Source organism: Scomber japonicus, chromosome 12 (assembly GCF_027409825.1).
Source record: "Scomber japonicus isolate fScoJap1 chromosome 12, fScoJap1.pri, whole genome shotgun sequence".
Classification (NCBI taxonomy): domain Eukaryota; kingdom Metazoa; phylum Chordata; class Actinopteri; order Scombriformes; family Scombridae; genus Scomber; species Scomber japonicus.
Window position 1 is genome coordinate 20,847,271 of NC_070589.1, and position 18,004 is coordinate 20,865,274.

At 39.6% G+C, this 18,004-nt stretch overlaps 1 protein-coding gene across 1 annotated transcript in view; it reads right to left on the reverse strand.

The window, feature by feature from the left end:
• The window catches only part of obscnb (obscurin, cytoskeletal calmodulin and titin-interacting RhoGEF b), a 56,626-nt gene extending 38,622 nt beyond the window's left edge, over positions 1–18,004 (reverse strand). Inside the window, exons 1-25 of the mRNA XM_053329461.1 lie at positions 16,933–18,004; positions 13,321–13,590; positions 12,863–13,123; positions 12,029–12,334; positions 11,644–11,910; positions 11,340–11,446; positions 11,023–11,191; positions 10,302–10,577; positions 9,928–10,209; positions 9,235–9,510; positions 8,477–8,752; positions 7,719–7,994; positions 7,347–7,622; positions 5,528–5,797; positions 5,017–5,292; positions 4,655–4,927; positions 4,277–4,543; positions 3,918–4,187; positions 3,558–3,824; positions 3,133–3,399; positions 2,930–3,042; positions 2,634–2,787; positions 2,321–2,482; positions 2,072–2,176; positions 812–1,078 (exon numbers count right to left, since the gene is read on the reverse strand). Of these exons, the coding sequence (XP_053185436.1) occupies positions 812–1,078; positions 2,072–2,176; positions 2,321–2,482; positions 2,634–2,787; positions 2,930–3,042; positions 3,133–3,399; positions 3,558–3,824; positions 3,918–4,187; positions 4,277–4,543; positions 4,655–4,927; positions 5,017–5,292; positions 5,528–5,797; positions 7,347–7,622; positions 7,719–7,994; positions 8,477–8,752; positions 9,235–9,510; positions 9,928–10,209; positions 10,302–10,577; positions 11,023–11,191; positions 11,340–11,446; positions 11,644–11,910; positions 12,029–12,334; positions 12,863–13,123; positions 13,321–13,590; positions 16,933–18,004 (6,805 nt within the window). The remainder of the gene's footprint in view (positions 1–811; positions 1,079–2,071; positions 2,177–2,320; positions 2,483–2,633; positions 2,788–2,929; positions 3,043–3,132; positions 3,400–3,557; positions 3,825–3,917; positions 4,188–4,276; positions 4,544–4,654; positions 4,928–5,016; positions 5,293–5,527; positions 5,798–7,346; positions 7,623–7,718; positions 7,995–8,476; positions 8,753–9,234; positions 9,511–9,927; positions 10,210–10,301; positions 10,578–11,022; positions 11,192–11,339; positions 11,447–11,643; positions 11,911–12,028; positions 12,335–12,862; positions 13,124–13,320; positions 13,591–16,932) is intronic.

Genomic DNA, 18,004 nt, shown 5'->3' on the forward strand with positions numbered 1-18,004 from the left:
GGGATGCTCTCAGCATCAACAACATCAAGAAATAACTTAAACGGCATCTCTAATCAATCTGAAAATCCATTATTGAATGGAAAAAAGAGAAAAAACAAAACATGCTATACATTATCTAGAAGTATAACACCATTGCTGTACATGCAGTGCACATCACACAGTAATGATTAATGTAAATCTGGTACAATTATTTTTGCCCTACTTTAAAACCTCTATACACCTATGTTACACTGACACAGATCGTTTCTATAACTTGTAGGTAATGTATAACTTATACCTCAACCTGCTGATGGTTTTGTTGTACTTGCTGTTAATGATATTATTTACACCTATACTTTTCCTATTGTGACATAAACGTAAAAATGTCCTCTGTGGTAATAACTTCAACCCATGCAGAGGACAGCTTGATCAAATTAACTAAAAATACCTGTGTGGGTTACTCCACTAATAGTAGAAATAATATTACTACTGGTATAGTTTTGTTAATTCCTTTTCCTCCATGAGTAATTTGAATTTCACATTGTTATGTTAATTCATCTACTGAGTAAGCCTTGTTACAATATGGCTGAGAAATGCATCAACATTATGTTCAATTTTCTCATTAGTATAGTACATATACTTAGTATAGTACTACACAGACAGACAGACAGATACATATGCAGATACCTCATTGACTAGGAGTTTGATGGCTTGTTTTGTGTAAATACTTTGAGTATGTACATGTGTACACAGTCATAAACATTAATGCCCTACAACTGATGAATCTGACACTAAGTTCACAATCAGCGCTTGTCATCTTCCACTGTGTTACCTTCCACGAGCAGTTTACAGGATGTCTTGTCATCAGTGGCATCACAGGTATATGTGTCTTCATCCCCGGAATCCACATCATTGATGGTGAGTTTTCGGTACACATCTTCACTTTGGATCCCATACTTCTTGCTGGGTTTGAGCTCCATCTTATTCTTGTACCACTTCACCTTTGCACTGGCACGCGACACTTGGCATTCAAGATGACCACGATGCTTATACATCGCTATCTTATCCCTGAGTTTCTTCACAAACTTCACAGGCAGCTCTACAGCAATAATAACACCAAATCAATGAAGACTATCATGTATGCCACAACTGAACATTAGAGGTCAATGCCAAGGCCCTGCTGGAGCCTTTAACTAAATGCACTATAGGATAAGCAACTTCCATACTTAAATTATGTGACAGCCAAAGCAAATGGGGCTAAAATGGCACATTAGTGCATTTGATGCACTGTTGTTTCCCCACAGTTTATGCATAAGCTTAAGCAGACAGCAATAATCTTGGTACACTACATTAAAAAGTAATTACTGTGTGCCATAAATTTTTGTTTGTATGTCATTTGTTTAATTGCAATCAGCCTGACACTGAAATAGACAACAGAAAAAATGCATAGTGATCAAACTTAGAACAACTTATTGTCAGCTGATAGCAAAGTATGCTATTTAAGTCATCACAGAATATGTGCTTCTAACATAATTGTGATCTTTTTTCATAGACCTCATACTTCTAGAAGATTTCCAATCATCAATTAAACCCAAACTCTCTAAAAGCACTGGACTAATGTCGTCCCTATAGATCACAGAGGCAAACCTTTGTTCAATCAAGAAGGAAATCCCTGAAAAGTAATCCTAAAACTTGTTCTAGCAAAACACAAACAAGGCTGAGTTCCCTTTGCCATCAGGTCTCAATGAGGCATAACAATGCAGTTGAGGTATGTTGCAAATGGATTTTCTTAACTGATGAACTGTTGTCAGAATTGTGCATGGGATTAACTCTTACTTTTATTCACTTTAATTAACTTCAGGCTGGCTTTTTACATTTGGTGTACTAAGTGAGTTAGTAGTGATTGTTTAAATCTTAAAGAAAGTGATGTACATAAGAATTCAATGATTTGCAACTTTCTGACAGACGTTGTCATAATGAATAGAATGAATCCATTTGCAACACCACTTAAACATTGACACATATTAGTAAATTAATCCATGCAACAATATACACTGTTATGCAATTTCAACATTGAGTTAGATATTTTTACCTTTAACATTAAGTTTTGCAGTAGAAGAGGCCTTCTCAGCTGTAAACTTAATCTCACCGATATCTTCTGGGGAAACAGACTTAAACAGCAGTACATAGGTTCTGCCTGTGTTAGGGAGCAGACAGTTTATAGTAGCAAAACATCAATATTTGTCATAAGTGACATTAATAATTATTCAGATCATTCCTGTGACATTGCATGAATGTGCAGATAGTTGAATCACTATTTTTCTATTTGTTGAGCCTTTACCTTCTTGCCTCATCTTGATGTTGTCACTGACTTTGATTTTGGTATTTCCTTTATACCACTGGCAGTCCACTTCATCATGTGAGATTTCACAGACAAATGAAGCATTCTCCTTCTCCATCACCTCCACATCTTCCAGCTTCTTAACAATCTTAATATCTCTGGCTGCAGAAAGGAAAATATTTTCAGAGAACCTTTTGTGATGTGTTGACTAACAATTCAGTGTCAGTGTTGTTTTGTAAAATGCTAGAAATTAATAGTAGTAAATAAACCCTGATTAATGGAACCTGAACAATGTAACATGCTTGATAATTACCATGAACGGTGAGCTTGGCAGAGGTGTTATCATCAGTGGTGCGGCAGATGTAAGTGCCTGCATCTGCAGGGGCGCATTTGTGGAGGACCAAAGTACGCTTTCGGCCCAAGGAATGGATGCCAAAGTTCTTCCCTGGTTTCAGTTCCACATCATCCTACAGAATAATATTTTTTCAAAATGTTACATATGCATTGTACTCTCTCTCATGACTTATTTTAGTCACTGAAACAGTACAGTAAAAATCTCATTATTTTTCTCTGCAAACAGTAATTCAGACAGTTATTACGGCTTTTCACCTTTAACCATTTAACATCTGCATTTGTCCTGGAAACTTCACATTCAAAAGTAACCTTCTCCTTCTCTGGAACACTGATATCCATAATAGGCTTGGAGATCATAGCGGGAGGTTCTGCAGAATCAATGTAAATTGGTTAAAAAGTGACTATGCAGACTTGCTACCAAGTATGTGACTAAATAACTAAAGGAAAGCAGCCATTACCTGTGACAATCAGTTTGCCAGAAGTATGAACATCGTCTACACGGAAGGCAAAAGTTCCTTCATCCTCTCTCTTCAGATTGGACAATGTAAGGGCGTGCTTCTTTCCCAGAGCTGTGATGCGGCAATTGGACCCTAACTTAATCTTGGCCCCATCCCTGGTCCAGGTGCCTTCAACATCAGCCTGGCTGAGTTCCACCTCAAGAGTTACTGTCTCTGTCTCATGTGCCTTGATTTCTTTCAGGCCCTTTATTATCGAGATTTTCTTCACTGAAGGGAAGAGGAAATATTTGAATGTTAACATGAAAGGTTTCATAGCTTGTTACTCAGAATTAACATTCCAATACAGATTATTGGAGAATGACATCCCCTTTTTAAGATTAAGATATGCCCTTAAATAATATATATCTTATATTAAAAAATCTTACTTTCCACATTGAGCTTGGCCTGGGTCTTATCATCCAGAGTTTCACAGGAGTAGTAGCCACGGTCAGCATGAGTCACACTCTTGAAGACAAGAGCCTGCTTGGCTCCGTCTACTCGAATCTCCATATGTCCTGCAGGCTGCAACACTACACTGTTTTTCATCCACCTGACTTCATCTGATGGTTTACTGAGCTCCACCTCCAGCTTCACCTCACTCTGCTCCTCCACCGTCACATTCTCCAGCTTTTTCTTAAATGTGACAGGCTCATCTGAAAGGGACATAGAGAATGTTGAGGAGAATACAGATATTACAATACTTGTCCATAAACACAGATATTGTTACAATAAATGCATATTCTTACGTTGCACTTGCAGAGTAGCTTTGCAGCTTTTGCCTTCTGCGTCAACACTAATCTCTCCTGCATCTTTTTGTGTGACAGACATGATGGTGACTGAGTGGCTGTTGCCACCATGCTCAATCTTATACTTGGGCCCAGCAGTGATGGGTATATTGTTGTGGAACCATTTAACAATGGCGTCCGCTGGGATGACAGCACACTTGAAAATGGCCTCTTTTCCCTCCATTGCAGCCACATTGTTCAGTTTGGCACTGAGCCTCACCACTCTGGATTCTGAAAGGAATGAGTCATATCAAATAAAGCAGACTGATATGAAATATAAAAGTTTTAATGCTTCAACTGTTTGTAGATTAAACAGTTACCTTTTGAGGAGACTTTAGCAGAGGTCTTGTCATTTTTACATTCACAGCTGTATTCTCCTTCATCTTCCTTAGTCATGCCAGTCACAGTGAGAACCCGCCTTGCACCATCTGTCCTGATACTGTGCCTGGCGCCATGTTTAATCTCAGAACCATTGTGGTGCCAGACAACATCCCCTGAGGCTTGGTTTAATTCACAAATCAGGCTTAGGGTACCTCCCAATTCCACTGTATCAGGTTTCAAAGGAACAACAAACTTCAAAGCTGACTCTGCAATAAAAAAAATATGGGAGTTAGATATCAAATTAAAATCTGGCATCTGCAGAGGTCTATGAAGCAGTTCTCACAATTTTAAAGACATTTCTAGAAAAGCTGACTTACCTTTAACCTGGACTTTGAACTCTAGTTTGTCATCAGCAGTTTGACAGGAGTACGTTCCACTGTCTTTTGATTCAGCTGATTTCACTATCAGAGTACGAGAAAGGCCGTCTTTTTTCATTTCGTACTTGCTGCTCTCCTTGAGTGCCACGCCATCTCTAAACCACCTCACACTAGCACTCTCTGTGGTCAGTTCAGTGGTCAAAACAATGCTTTCAGTTGTTTGAACAATACACGTGTCCTTGACAGACTTCTTCTGGAACGTTGCAGCTACATCTACAGAGAGGAGGAATATATTTTGGTTGCTTTGTGCAGAGAATTACCAATGTTAGGAATAAAAATTAGTATGTTTAAGTACATCTTACCAGCCACCTGCAGCTTAAATACCAGCTTCTCTGTTCCGACCTCACATGTGTATTCTCCAGCATCCTTTTTCTCAATTTTTTCTATCACCAGCTCACGGCTCCTTCCCTTCGTCTCCATGTGAACTGCTTTGCTGGAGGTCAGCAACTTTCCGTCTTTGTACCACTTGACCTCAGTCTTGGAATCAGAAACCTCACAGCTCAGAGTGGCTTTCTTGGACATAGTTGCTTTCACCTCCTTCTGGACCGACTCCTTGTTAGAGAAGCCAGCCGGGGGTTCTGTAGAGCAAATTTTAAAAAATATGTAAATAAATGTTAAGATATCAGTAATGTGGAAAAGCACAAACCACACTCAATAAATAAATGGAAATATTACAACAAAAAATACTTTAATAGAAATAGATTTAATACCCAATACTACAAAACAAATAAGATAAAACAAATAATTTGATAAAGTCAAGTTATGTTGCATAGATATTTATAATTCATATTTGCATACACTTATTGCACCTACCTGCCACATGTATCTTAAAGACCAGTTTCTCAGTCCCAGCCTCACAGGTGTACTCTCCAGCATCCTTCTTCTCCACACTGTCTATCACCAGCTGACGACTCTTGCCCTTTGACTCTGCATGTATTGTCTTGCTGGAAGTCAGCAGCTTTCCATCCTTGTACCATTTCACCTCTGTCTTGGTATCAGCTACCTCACAACTAAGAGTGGCTTTCTGGGAGAGAGTGGTTTTCACCTCCTTCTGAACTGTTTCCTTGTTGGAGAAAGCTGCCTCTGCAGAGATCATTATGAATTATGTCACAACATTGTTAACACATTAAAATATGGTAAAAACTACTCTTTAGAGTGAGGCAAGCCAAAATATAACCAGGAAAATGGATTACTACAACAACAGACACTAAATTAATTGTACAAATGTGTAATATCCCAGAGCCCAGCACACAGTTTTGTGTAAGCATATAAATAAAACAACTGGAAGTATTACACAGAGTAAACACAATACAATGTTCACAGTTCAAACAAAAGCAGCATTTAACAGCATTTAACATAACTAAAAAATGAAATCCTCCATTGCTGTTTTTCTTCACCCGTATTCTTTAGACAGGCAGAGAGAAACTAAAACATTTGCACAAATCACAGCTGTCTGATATATTCGGTTTGTTTTTTGATGTCCTCATACCTACCACCTGTACTTTCAATTTATCAGTTCTGACTGACACAAATGCACTCTCTCTAGCATCTTTCCTCTACACACTGCTGAACAACAGTTGACGAATCGCACCCTTGCACTCCATCTGGAAAACACTGCTTGGAGTCAGCAGTTTGCCATCCTTTTACCATTTTTCTTCTCTCTTGTTATTGACTACCTCACAACATAGAGTAGACATAGAGTGGCTTTCACCTACTTCTGGACTAAATCTTTGTTGAGGAAAGCAGATTTAGCCTCAACCTAGAAGTAGAAGGGAGATATAGCAGCAGCACAATTACCAAATACGAAAATGGACAGAACCCTAAAACCACAGCATACACACTGCTTTGTATGAACTGGACAAACACAAGCAAGCTTTATAGGTGTTAAACACAGAACCATAAACTGTACTGAAGAATGTCAAATTGAAAGACAAACTTTGCAGTCGTAACGTGTAACCAAATTGTGTATCTGAAGGTTACCACAGAGAAGCACTATGGAGACATCAGTCACAACTCATTTCAAAAAAACTAACTATCCACTCAGATAGACAAAAAAGAAAACAACCTGACGAACAACAGAACCTCAAAACACCAGAATTTCCTCAGAAAACAAAGACTCCAGTAAATTCAGAACCTGTAGCTCAGTAGCACATAAGAGGAACAAAACCCCAAATATTCACATACTGTAATTTCAATTATTATCTAATAATATGAGTATCAAAGTCAACATTGAACCATTGACCAAAATATCTCATAATAGAAGCCGCCAACAATGCAATGACAATTCATTAATGACATTTGTATGCTCCTTTAAAGTGCTATATAAATAAAATAAAATAAACTTAAAACTTAATCACACCCACAGACTCAAATAGGAAACACAAAATATTCTCCGGCTCAGTGTTTATAAAAACATGTTTTAAAGAATTATGGAAGTAAAACGAGTAAGAAACATTTATTTCAATATTTTGATTACCAATACTTTTCATTTTCATGTATATTACAGTTTAACACTGTAACACTGTGTGAGCGAGTGATCAAAACTAGGTTTCAACTAAAATGCATCTTGTATTTATTTTATATGCTATGTCAATTGAAATAATAGTACTGGGAGTTTACTCCTTTCCCCTACCTGCCAGCTGGATTTTGAAGACCAGCTTCTCAGTCCCAGCCTCACAGATGTACTCTCCAGCATCCTTCTTCTCCACACTGTCTATCACCAGCTGGCGACTCTTGCCCTTTGACTCTGCATGTATTGTCTTGCTGGAAGTCAGCAGCTTTCCATCCTTGTACCATTTCACCTCTGTCTTGGTATCAGCTACCTCACAACTAAGAGTGGCTTTTTGGGAGAGAGTGGCTTTCACTTCCTTCTGTACCGACTCTTTACTGACGAAGGCTGGGAGGGCTTCTGATGGAGGAGTCATGAAAGGGAAAATATCAGGTGCTATTCATTCAGCGCTTACTGCTAATCATCCAATAAGTAATGACTGCTGTGTGATCTTACCTGCCACATGTATCTTAAAGACCAGTTTCTCAGTTCCAGCCTCACAGATGTACTCTCCAGAATCTTTCTTCTCCACACTGTCAATCACCAGCTGGCGACTCTTGCCCTTTGACTCTGCATGTATTGTCTTGCTGGAAGTCAGCAGCTTTCCATCCTTGTACCATTTCACCTCTGTCTTGGTATCAGCTACCTCACAACTAAGAGTGGCTTTCTGGGAGAGAGTGGTTTTCACCTCCTTCTGCACAGATTCTTTACTGACAAAAGCTGACTGGGCTTCTGATGGAGGAGTCAGACAGGGAAAACATATCAGGTGCTATTCAGTCAGAACTAACTACTTATCATCCAATAAGTAATGATTGCTGTGTGAATATGATATGGTGTCTTACCTGCCACATGTATCTTAAAGGCCACCTTGTCAGTCCCAGCCTCACAGGTGTATTCTCCAGCATCCTTCTTCTCCACACTGTCTATCACCAGCTGGCGACTAATGCCCTTTGCCTCTGCATGTATTGTCTTGCTGGAAGTCAGCAGCTTTCCATCCTTGTACCATTTCACCTCTGTCTTGGTATCAGCTACCTCACAACTAAGAGTGGCTTTCTTGGAGAGAGTGGCTTTCACTTCCTTCTGTACAGTCTCTTTACTGGCAAAGGCTGAGAGGGCTTCTGATGGAGGAATCATGAAAGGGAAAATATCAGGTGCTATTCATTCAGAGCTTACTGCTAATCATCCAATAAGTAATGACTGCTGTGTGATCTTACCTGCCACATGTATCTTAAAGACCAGTTTCTCAGTTCCAGCTTCACAGATGTACTCTCCAGAATCTTTCTTCTCCACACTGTCAATCACCAGCTGGCGACTCTTGCCCTTTGACTCTGCATGTATTGTCTTGCTGGAAGTCAGCAGCTTTCCATCCTTGTACCATTTCACCTCTGTCTTGGTATCAGCTACCTCACAACTAAGAGTGGCTTTCTGGGAGAGAGTGGCTTTCACTTCCTTCTGCACAGATTCTTTACTGACAAAAGCTGACTGGGCTTCTGATGGAGCAGTCAGGCAGGGAAAACATATCAGGTGCTATTCAGTCAGAACTAACTACTTACAATCCAATAAGTAATGATTGCTGTGTGAATATGATATGGTGTCTTACCTGCCACATGTATCTTAAAGGCCAGCTTCTCAGTCCCAGCCTCACAGATGTACTCTCCAGCATCCTTCTTCTCCACACTATCTATCACCAGCTGGCGACTCTTGCCCTTTGACTCTGCATGTATTGTCTTGCTGGAAGTCAGCAGCTTTCCATCCTTGTACCATTTCACCTCTGTCTTGGTCTCAGCTACCTCACAACTAAGAGTGGCTTTTTGGGAGAGAGTGGCTTTCACTTCCTTCTGTACAGACTCTTTACTGGCGAAGGCTGAGAGGGCTTCTGATGGAGGAGTCATGAAAGGGAAAATATCAGGTGCTATTCATTCAGAGCTTACTGCTCATCATCCAATAAGTAATGACTGCTGTGTGATCTTACCTGCCACATGTATCTTAAAGGCCAGCTTCTCAGTCCCAGCCTCACAGATGTACTCTCCAGCATCCTTCTTCTCCACACTGTCTATCACCAGCTGGCGACTCTTGCCCTTTGACTCTGCATGTATTGTCCTGCTGGAAGTCAGCAGCTTTCCATCCTTGTACCATTTCACCTCTGTCTTGGTATCAGCTACCTCACAACTAAGAGTGGCTTTTTGGGAGAGAGTGGCTTTCACTTCCTTTTGGACTGATTCCTTGTTGAAGAATGCTGACTGGTACTCTGAAGGTAAAGTTAATTAGAAATGTTATACAGTGTCATTATGGGCACAGGTAAACATTTATATTAGAGATTATTATATTAGAGGCAGTATACTGTAACAATTTCTTTAGCTTGATAAAAGAAGATATACAGCACGGGACTGAAGATTTAAAGTGATACAATCTGAGTAGATTGCAATAAATGTGATTATTCAAATTGTTTTAATTATTTATGTATTAAGGCAGGCATGCTTCAGCAAGACTTATCAGCAGATTACTTCAGAATATTAAAATTGCTATAACAACCTAAAGAAATTGTACAAAGATAGCTAAATGTGTAGTAATTTACTCCCTCTAAAACTTTGGTGCAATTTCATGTTGATAGCTCATAGACACAGAATGTAATTGTGCATATAATTGATCAAACGTTCAGTTCTACCTGACACAAATATCTTGAAGACCAGCTTATCTCCTCCAGCTTCGCAGGTATACTCTCCAGCATCCTTCTTCTCCACCTTTTCAATCACCAGTTGACGGGTATTGCCTTTGGTTTCTGAGTATATCGTCTGACTGGATATCAACTGCTTGCCATCTTTATACCATTTCACCTCTGTCTTGCTGTCAGACACATTGCAACTAAGAGTAGCTTTTTGGGAGATAGTAGCTTTTACCTCCTGCTGGACTGACTCCTTGTTGGTGAAGGCAGCTTGGGCTTGAGTTTCTGAGAGAAAAAGGATGTTTCCTATAATTCAGCCTGCAAGATGCTGTCTACAAAGCTGTTCTATGTCCTACAAATACATCATGTAGTCTTACCTTTTATCTTGACCTGGAATGTGACTTTGTCTGCTGCTGTCTCACAGGAGTAATGCCCTTCGTCACTTTTCTTGGCTTTCTTGATAATGAGTTTCCTTTGAGTCCCTTTAGAGATCATGGTAGTTCTTTGGTCCTCAGTGATCTCCACTTGATCTTTTCTCCACAAAACAGTTGCGCTGGCAGGAGAAACCTCACAGGTCAGCTCAAGATCTCCTTTAAGGGTCGATGACATTCCCATGGTACCTCTGGCCTTGTTCAGAAACTTGGCAGGTTCATCTTGGAAAAGAAGAGAGGGAAAAATGAGTATTTAGTTGGTTTTCTTTTATCAATGTATCTTTTAGTTGATGATGAATGCATCTGAAATGTAAATGCATATTAGATTTTTTTTTTAATCAGGGCAGCTCATGTGTAGGAAGACACTTTTCCCCCCCATATTAGATGACTCATACATATGCTTGGTCTATCATGTGGTATAACACACTGTTATGAAGGCTGGAGGCTGTACTACAGGCCCTAACCTTTACTCTCATGCTGTACATGTTACACTAATTGACTAACCAGCCCTCTTTATAAAATAATCTTGCAATGAGCAAGACACAAATGTGGTATTTAACAAAACTTTTGCTTCACATGCCAACATCAACACATTTTCAGATTGTCAACCCTGTGCTGTGATAAACTGTAAAGCTGCAGTAGGTGCCAATGAATTTGAGGAGTGTACCTTTAAGAGTGAGTTGCAGGGACATTCTGTCTTCAGCTAAAACACACTCATATATGCCCACATCTTCCTCTGTAACATTGTGTATCATCAGGATCCGCTTCCGTTCAGTGCTCACATATTCATACTTCTTGCCCATTTTCAACTCCCGTCCATTTTTCATCCAAACCACCTGAAGAAACAAATAGGAAACAGATTGTCAAAATATACACAATAAAAGAGTACTTTAGTTTTCTACTCAAGTACGTTTTTCACACCTGCATACTGGTAAACTCAAAGGTATATAAAAACTGGAAATGACATATGTTCCCATCACAAACCTGTGTATCGTATTCTGACAGCTCAGCAGTCAGCTGAGCAGTGTCTTGGGCACTGCAGGTCACCACCTTCTTCTCATCTGACTTATTAGTGAATCTAACAGGAGGGACTAAAAAATACATAAGTCAGGTAAGAAGGCCTGTAATGGTTTGCTTTTCACAACAAATGACAATGAACAGTTAATGGTTTGGACACACCTTCCTATTCACTTGGATGAGAAAGTGTATCCAAACTTTTGACTGGTACTAAAAAAAAAAAATTAAAACCATGTATCAATGAGATTCACAGCAGTTTAAAAGTGCATACCCTTCACAGTTATGATGCAACTGCTCTGTGAGCCTCCACCCACAAACTTGACTTCAGCTCCATTTATTTCCATGGTCACGTCTCTTATGAGCAGAGTGTGAGTGTTCTTGGACCTGGTGATGAGGTAGTCGCCTCCACTACGCAGGAGGCGCCCATTTAGAGACCAGAAGCCAGAACAGACAGCAGACAGCTCCACAGAGATAGAGAACTCCTCACCAAAGAATGCAGTGCTGTTCATCAGGCCTTTCCTGACTTCTGCAGTGGGTTCTGAAAGTAAAAGATAAACAACATATGAGAGAATAAGGATTTAAGCAGTCTGTATAGTCAGTATAGTGACATACAACAGCACCTAGTAATGACACATATCAGAAGACATCAGTTTTACCAAGATAGAAGCTTCCAGGCACTTCCAGGTAGGGACTCTGACCGAAGTCATTGAGAGCAGAGATACGGAATTCGTAGCTGGCTTCTTCAGTGAAGTTACAGATCGTGATCTCTGATGAGATAAGTGTTTCTCCAGCATTGCACCTCTGCCATGTCTGAGCGCCAACCTTCCTCCTCTCCACAATGTAGCTCTTGATGGGCACGGGGCGATCACTGTCAGGAGGAGACCACTGAATGGTGATGGATGAGTCAGTCTTGTTCTGCACCATAGCATCAACTGGGGGATCAGGAGGATGCTTCCTTGCAGCTAGAGCAGAAACAGTGATGGTCAGGCTTTTATATAACCAGAAGAGTGTTAACTGATTGGAGTAAAAGATTGACTGAGTTTTACTTTTAGTTGTACAGCATTCCTCTCAGTTATATTATATTTTATGATACTCATGTACTACTTGACCCATTGGTGCAGTACCTTTTGGTTTTTCCATCTCAACTACTTATTTGGAGGTGAAAACAATCACATTCAAAATGTAAATTGTAACAGTCCAAGTTACTTTGTAAAAACAAAGTACTGATGTCAAAATGTTCATGTCATGATTGTCTTATTTTACTTTAATCTGTGTCTGTGATATATGGGTTGGGTCTGCTAGAGATGACCATACAATTAATACAAGACAGTTAAGATAATCAACAGTACTACTTAGTCTGTTCAGTAAAGTTATCTGTAATTCAAAACTTAAAAGACAAAATACAAATTGTGCTGACCCAAATACAGTTTTGCAAATAAGTCAAAACAACAATTAGTTTGTGATAACATTTCCCCAGGTATAATCCTCACCAGTGACGGAGAATCGAGTGGACGTCTTGCAGTCTCCAGCCACAAAGGCCACCTCCCCTGAGTCATCTGCCCTGCACTCTCTAATTGTGAGAGTGTATTGTCTGAGCACACACGCAATGGAAATACGGGAATCTTCCTTTAGCTTCTCGCCATTGCGGGTCCAGTATACATCAGGGAAGGGATGCTCCAGCTCCACACAGAAGATGACAGTGTCACTGACAGGAACTACTGTCTTTCGAGGAAGCTTTTTAGTAATGTTGCCTGGAATATGGAACCAAGTAGATGTTACATAAAGAAATGCATTTAGTAGTGTAGGAGATAAAACTGAGGACAAAAGGAAATTTCTAGATAATAGATGTGACACAGATATGAAACTGTAAAATGCCCTTGCTTGTAGCAGTATTTAACAAGGTTGCATTAATTTAACTTGACAATATCACTGTGATATACCGACATACCTAGGACAGTGAGCTCAGCCACAGTGCGACTGCCTTCTTTCATCTCGCAGATATAAACGCCATCATCGTTGGTGGTGACATTGTGTATAGTGAGACGACGCAGGGTGCCTTCTTCCTCAATACGATACTTTGTATTTTCCTCCAGACGAGTTTCCTCCATAAACCAGTTGGCATGGCTGGCACTGGCAGGCACCTCACATGTCAGTGTGGCTGACTTTTTCTCTTGAACCTCCACATCTTGCAGCTTCCTCCTGAATGGGACCTTAGGCTCTGACGGTAAGGTAAAGAACAGAACCTTCAAGTTACATTGCCATACAATCTTACTTACATATTGGCATATTTTAAAATACTGTCAACCATTATACTGTTATAATAAACTTAAAAACTTGAAACTTAAAACTTGCTTTGAAATAGGTAACCCATCACAATGGGCATCTCATCTATTAAATACCAGTATTTGGTGAAAGTTACATTATTTTTCTACGGTTATGCATTCTGACTAATCCAGTATCTAAGATTTGATAATTTGCTAAAACAATGGTTTCAGTGAATGAAAGTTCCAAATTGAAATGATCCTTTTCATGAGGTGATTGCATGGTTTAGTAATTGTCATATGGAAGAAAATAAAAATGTTTATTTTTTTTTTAGAAAGATTAATAATTTGTACAGTTCATTAGCTAAATAATGCAAAAGACAGTGTGCTTAGAGATGCAAAATATGTAATGTCACTGATAATCTGTAAGAAGTGTATTTATTTAAACCTGTTTGCGGGACATTATGAGAACTTGTTCGCACAATGCTGATTAAGTCTATCCCCACCAGATAAATCTCTGTATTTCACAGTATACAGATAGGGCTGGGCCGATATGCTTTTGTGCCAATTTGATTCTCTAACGATTTTTGGGTCCCGATTCGATTTAAATTGTGATTCTGATTAAACAAGTATTGCAATTAGATTTTACCAAGTATTGTGATTTTATATTTCAATTATTGTGATTTTCTTTCGTTAAACAAGAACAGGTTGAACCAAACACTTGATAATACATCATAAGTCATATTTACAAAAAACAATACACACATCACATCAGTTTGTGAGATTCATTTTTAAAACTGTGCACCTGCCCTCACAAAAAACATTCTCATCCGCCAACATCTTACAATGAACTAAACTGCTACATTTAGCTGGTCTTTAGAAAAAAAAGAAAGAAAAAAGAAATTTAAATAAATAAATTAAAATCGATTCATGTATGAGAATCGATTTTTAAAAATCGGCAGAAAAAAATCGTGATCAACTGAACCTATATACAGAGTATGCGCACCAGAAATTTCTGCCAACCTAGCGGATAACTTACAGTTAGCCCTCTGCTAACTTGGAAGGACATAAAATAATTTAAATGTGCACCTCTTCAAGATTTTCCGAACATTATTAGACTAATGGATCAAATTCTGATTGAGCAGTCATTTCACAGGGGTTATTTGATATTCAAAACAATTTATCCACCGTTTTACAGCTGCAACAGTAGCAATAGAGTACACTACGCATGGCTTATGACGTAAGCATTCATCATCAATGTCTTTGAAATAACTCTCACTGCTAGAAGGGTGGGACAAAGGTTCCGCACTCCAGCTTTAACGTTCTTTAATGTGGACTATATGTTAGAACATGCTCACCACAACCACTACATATTGCAATGGAGGATGCAGAGTTCATCCTGTACATTGGTTTTCTTAAAATACTATGAACCACAAACAAGGGTTACTATTTCAAAATGTATCCATATCCATACATTGGATCTCACCCAACAGTTAAATCAGTGGATACTTGAGATATCAAGTGTTGAAACGTGCAACTCTCCTTTGAGTTATGGGAGAAGTCCGCTGGGTTCAGTAAATCATTCCAAGTATTCACACAACAAACATGCAAAGTTTACATTTCCATAACTTCCAATGGCTTAGTAGTTCAATATTTGTATTAAAGAATATTAGGTTCCATGAAAAACACTACAGAAAATCAATAAGGTGAGATACAGAAGGATGTTATATCCTAAATTACTCACAAGCTTTAACCACACAGAACATTAGTATTTAAAAAAATAAGTGGTTTCCTAGATTATCTACCCAGTAATGTGTCTGACCTTTTTTACCAAGACCCCACTGTTTCATATTAAAGTGATCCAATGTAAAAATGTTAAATTTAGTTTTTTGTATACAATGTTTTGTTTGTTTTGTTGAAAATGAATAGACAATTGTTTCTCATATGTAAAATGTGGATGTACTTCAGAACATCAGAAGGGACTCTTACTGTACTGTTCATACCATTTCTCTTCTATGTACTGTATATTTTTATTCAGTTCTGTAGATGATGTACTGTATTTATTGCGCATATGAACACCACAAGGTAAACTTCATAGACCATTCTGATGCAAAACTTCCACTAAAATCCAACCTACTAACAAACTCCAAGGTAAACATCAGAAGCATCCATTTTCTATCACTAACAATTAACAGGTACTTCAGTGACAAAGCCTTTTGCTATTAAAAAAATGAATAGCAGGTCAACTCTGTAGTAGTTGATCCATGTCAGATCAACTACTGACATGGATCACTTTACTAATTCTATCTTTTTGCCAATTTATGCCCAAGGGAAGTCACACTAGCGGTGGTGCCAATGGGCTCCTGTAAATGAGTGACCATCTTAGCAACTGAGAACTACTCATCACCAGCAGAAAATAGATGCAACACTACACCCTCCTTCAGAGGATGAGCCAGAATTGAACCTTGTTGTGGAAATTGCCACAGGTTTTAGAGGTTTAAAAGAAGCTTCAGTAGAGATGTGAACATGTACAGTACTGTAATTGCCAAGACTGAGTTTATCCTGCTAGCATACAGATTATTGTGATTAAACGGACAGCATTATCTACACTGTTGAACTGGGTGACATGTTCCTCTATTACAATGAATGAGGGCACTGTAGTTTATTTTAAGGTCAGACTCACATACGCCACTCTGCTGCTGTAAATATTCACTGGAGCACCCAATGTGTATTAATCCACAGCTGTAAATAGTCCCTATCCAGTGCACTATTTATTCCTGCTTGAGTCATGTTTGCTAAAAACTACAGTGCCTAGCTGTTATATGAAATTACTAAGCCTTTTTAGTAAACAACACTGCATATTTGTGGCCCTTTTTAAATATTTCAGTAGTAATAAATGGGCTTAGGGCTTTGTCACAGGAGAAACTATTGAGAAGACAGACTTACAGACTGTTTGTCTATTTATAGGATTTAACATCAGCCTCATCCTTTAATCCTTCGCTGTACGTGTTAGGAAGATGCTGTAAATGTTGGCCCTAAAATGGTTTGGAGTGTTTATAGTGTTATACTTGCTGACAGACGATGCACTTGTTTGGATGTTGTATGGGTGATGTATGTGTGATCAGGTTAGCTGCAAATGAATTGCCCTTAGTGGGATCAATAGACTTTTCTGATTCTGATTCTGATGTGTCTAATGAAAGCTCACTTGGAGAGGATTTTCTCAAATGTGAATTTGCAAAAAATTGAGTTTGCCATTGCTGATGTTGCTTATAGACAATCAATTATTGAAGAAGGCTTACCTTTTACTGTCACCAACACAGCACTGTAGGTCTGCCCGGCCATATTGGTAGCATTGCAAGTGTAGAGACCATTGTCAGCCTGCTTGCAGTACAGGATCTTGAGGATGAAGTTCTCAGCATGATCTTCATAGATGACGTGCCTACGGCCCTCACTGATGTTTGATCCATCCTTCCTCCAAGTAATATGGGGTTTGGGGTGACCTGTCACAAAGCAGCTGAGTTTGGCATGTTTGCCCTCAGTCACAGTGCAGGTACGGGTGAAGACACCTTTGGGCAGCTTTGCCAGTGCAGATGCTCTCATCTCATATTCCAGACTCAAACCATCGGTGATGTTGGTTGTGGAGGAAGAAACCGAGGAGCTATCTTCAGTGCGATAGACTGTGATGTCCTTCTTCATTTCTTCTTTGCGTTTTTGTAGATGAGAGAGGAGGGAGGTGCTCTTGTCTCCAGCCAGGCGGCGGGAATCCTGGGAGTCTACGACAAGAGCTGCTGCAGCATGTGAACGACCCACAGTGTTCTGGGCCCTGCAGGTGTAGGTGCCGCTGTCTAGGTTACGTACACTCTGGATCTTTAAGGTGCTGGTGTCGCTGTCTGAAACCATCTTGATGCGGTTAGTCTCCCCCAAGTAGCGCCCATCCTTTTCCCAGTCAAAGTTGGCATCAGGAAATGCTGCTACGCGGCAGTGGAAAACAACATCACCTCCCAAATCCACACGTGTAGAGGCAGGCTTAACTATGAAGATAGGGGCCCTCTGAGCCATCTCTGTTGGCAAGGCCACTTTCAGGGTTACAGCAGCATAAGCTTCCCCAACACTGTTTTTGGCCCGGCACATGTACTGACCACTATCATCCAGTGTTAAATCATAGATGGTCAAGCGGTACACATCTCCATCCCCAATGGTCTTGAAGCGGCCCCCAGATGTCAGCTTCAGCTTTTCCTTTTCCCAGGTGATCAGTGGGGTTGGGCTGCCCACGATAGTGCAGCTCAGTGTGGCATCCTTGCCAACACACACAGAGAATGCCTTAGGGCGGGTAAGAAACCTGGGGACCCCTCCAAACAAATTTTGATCCAT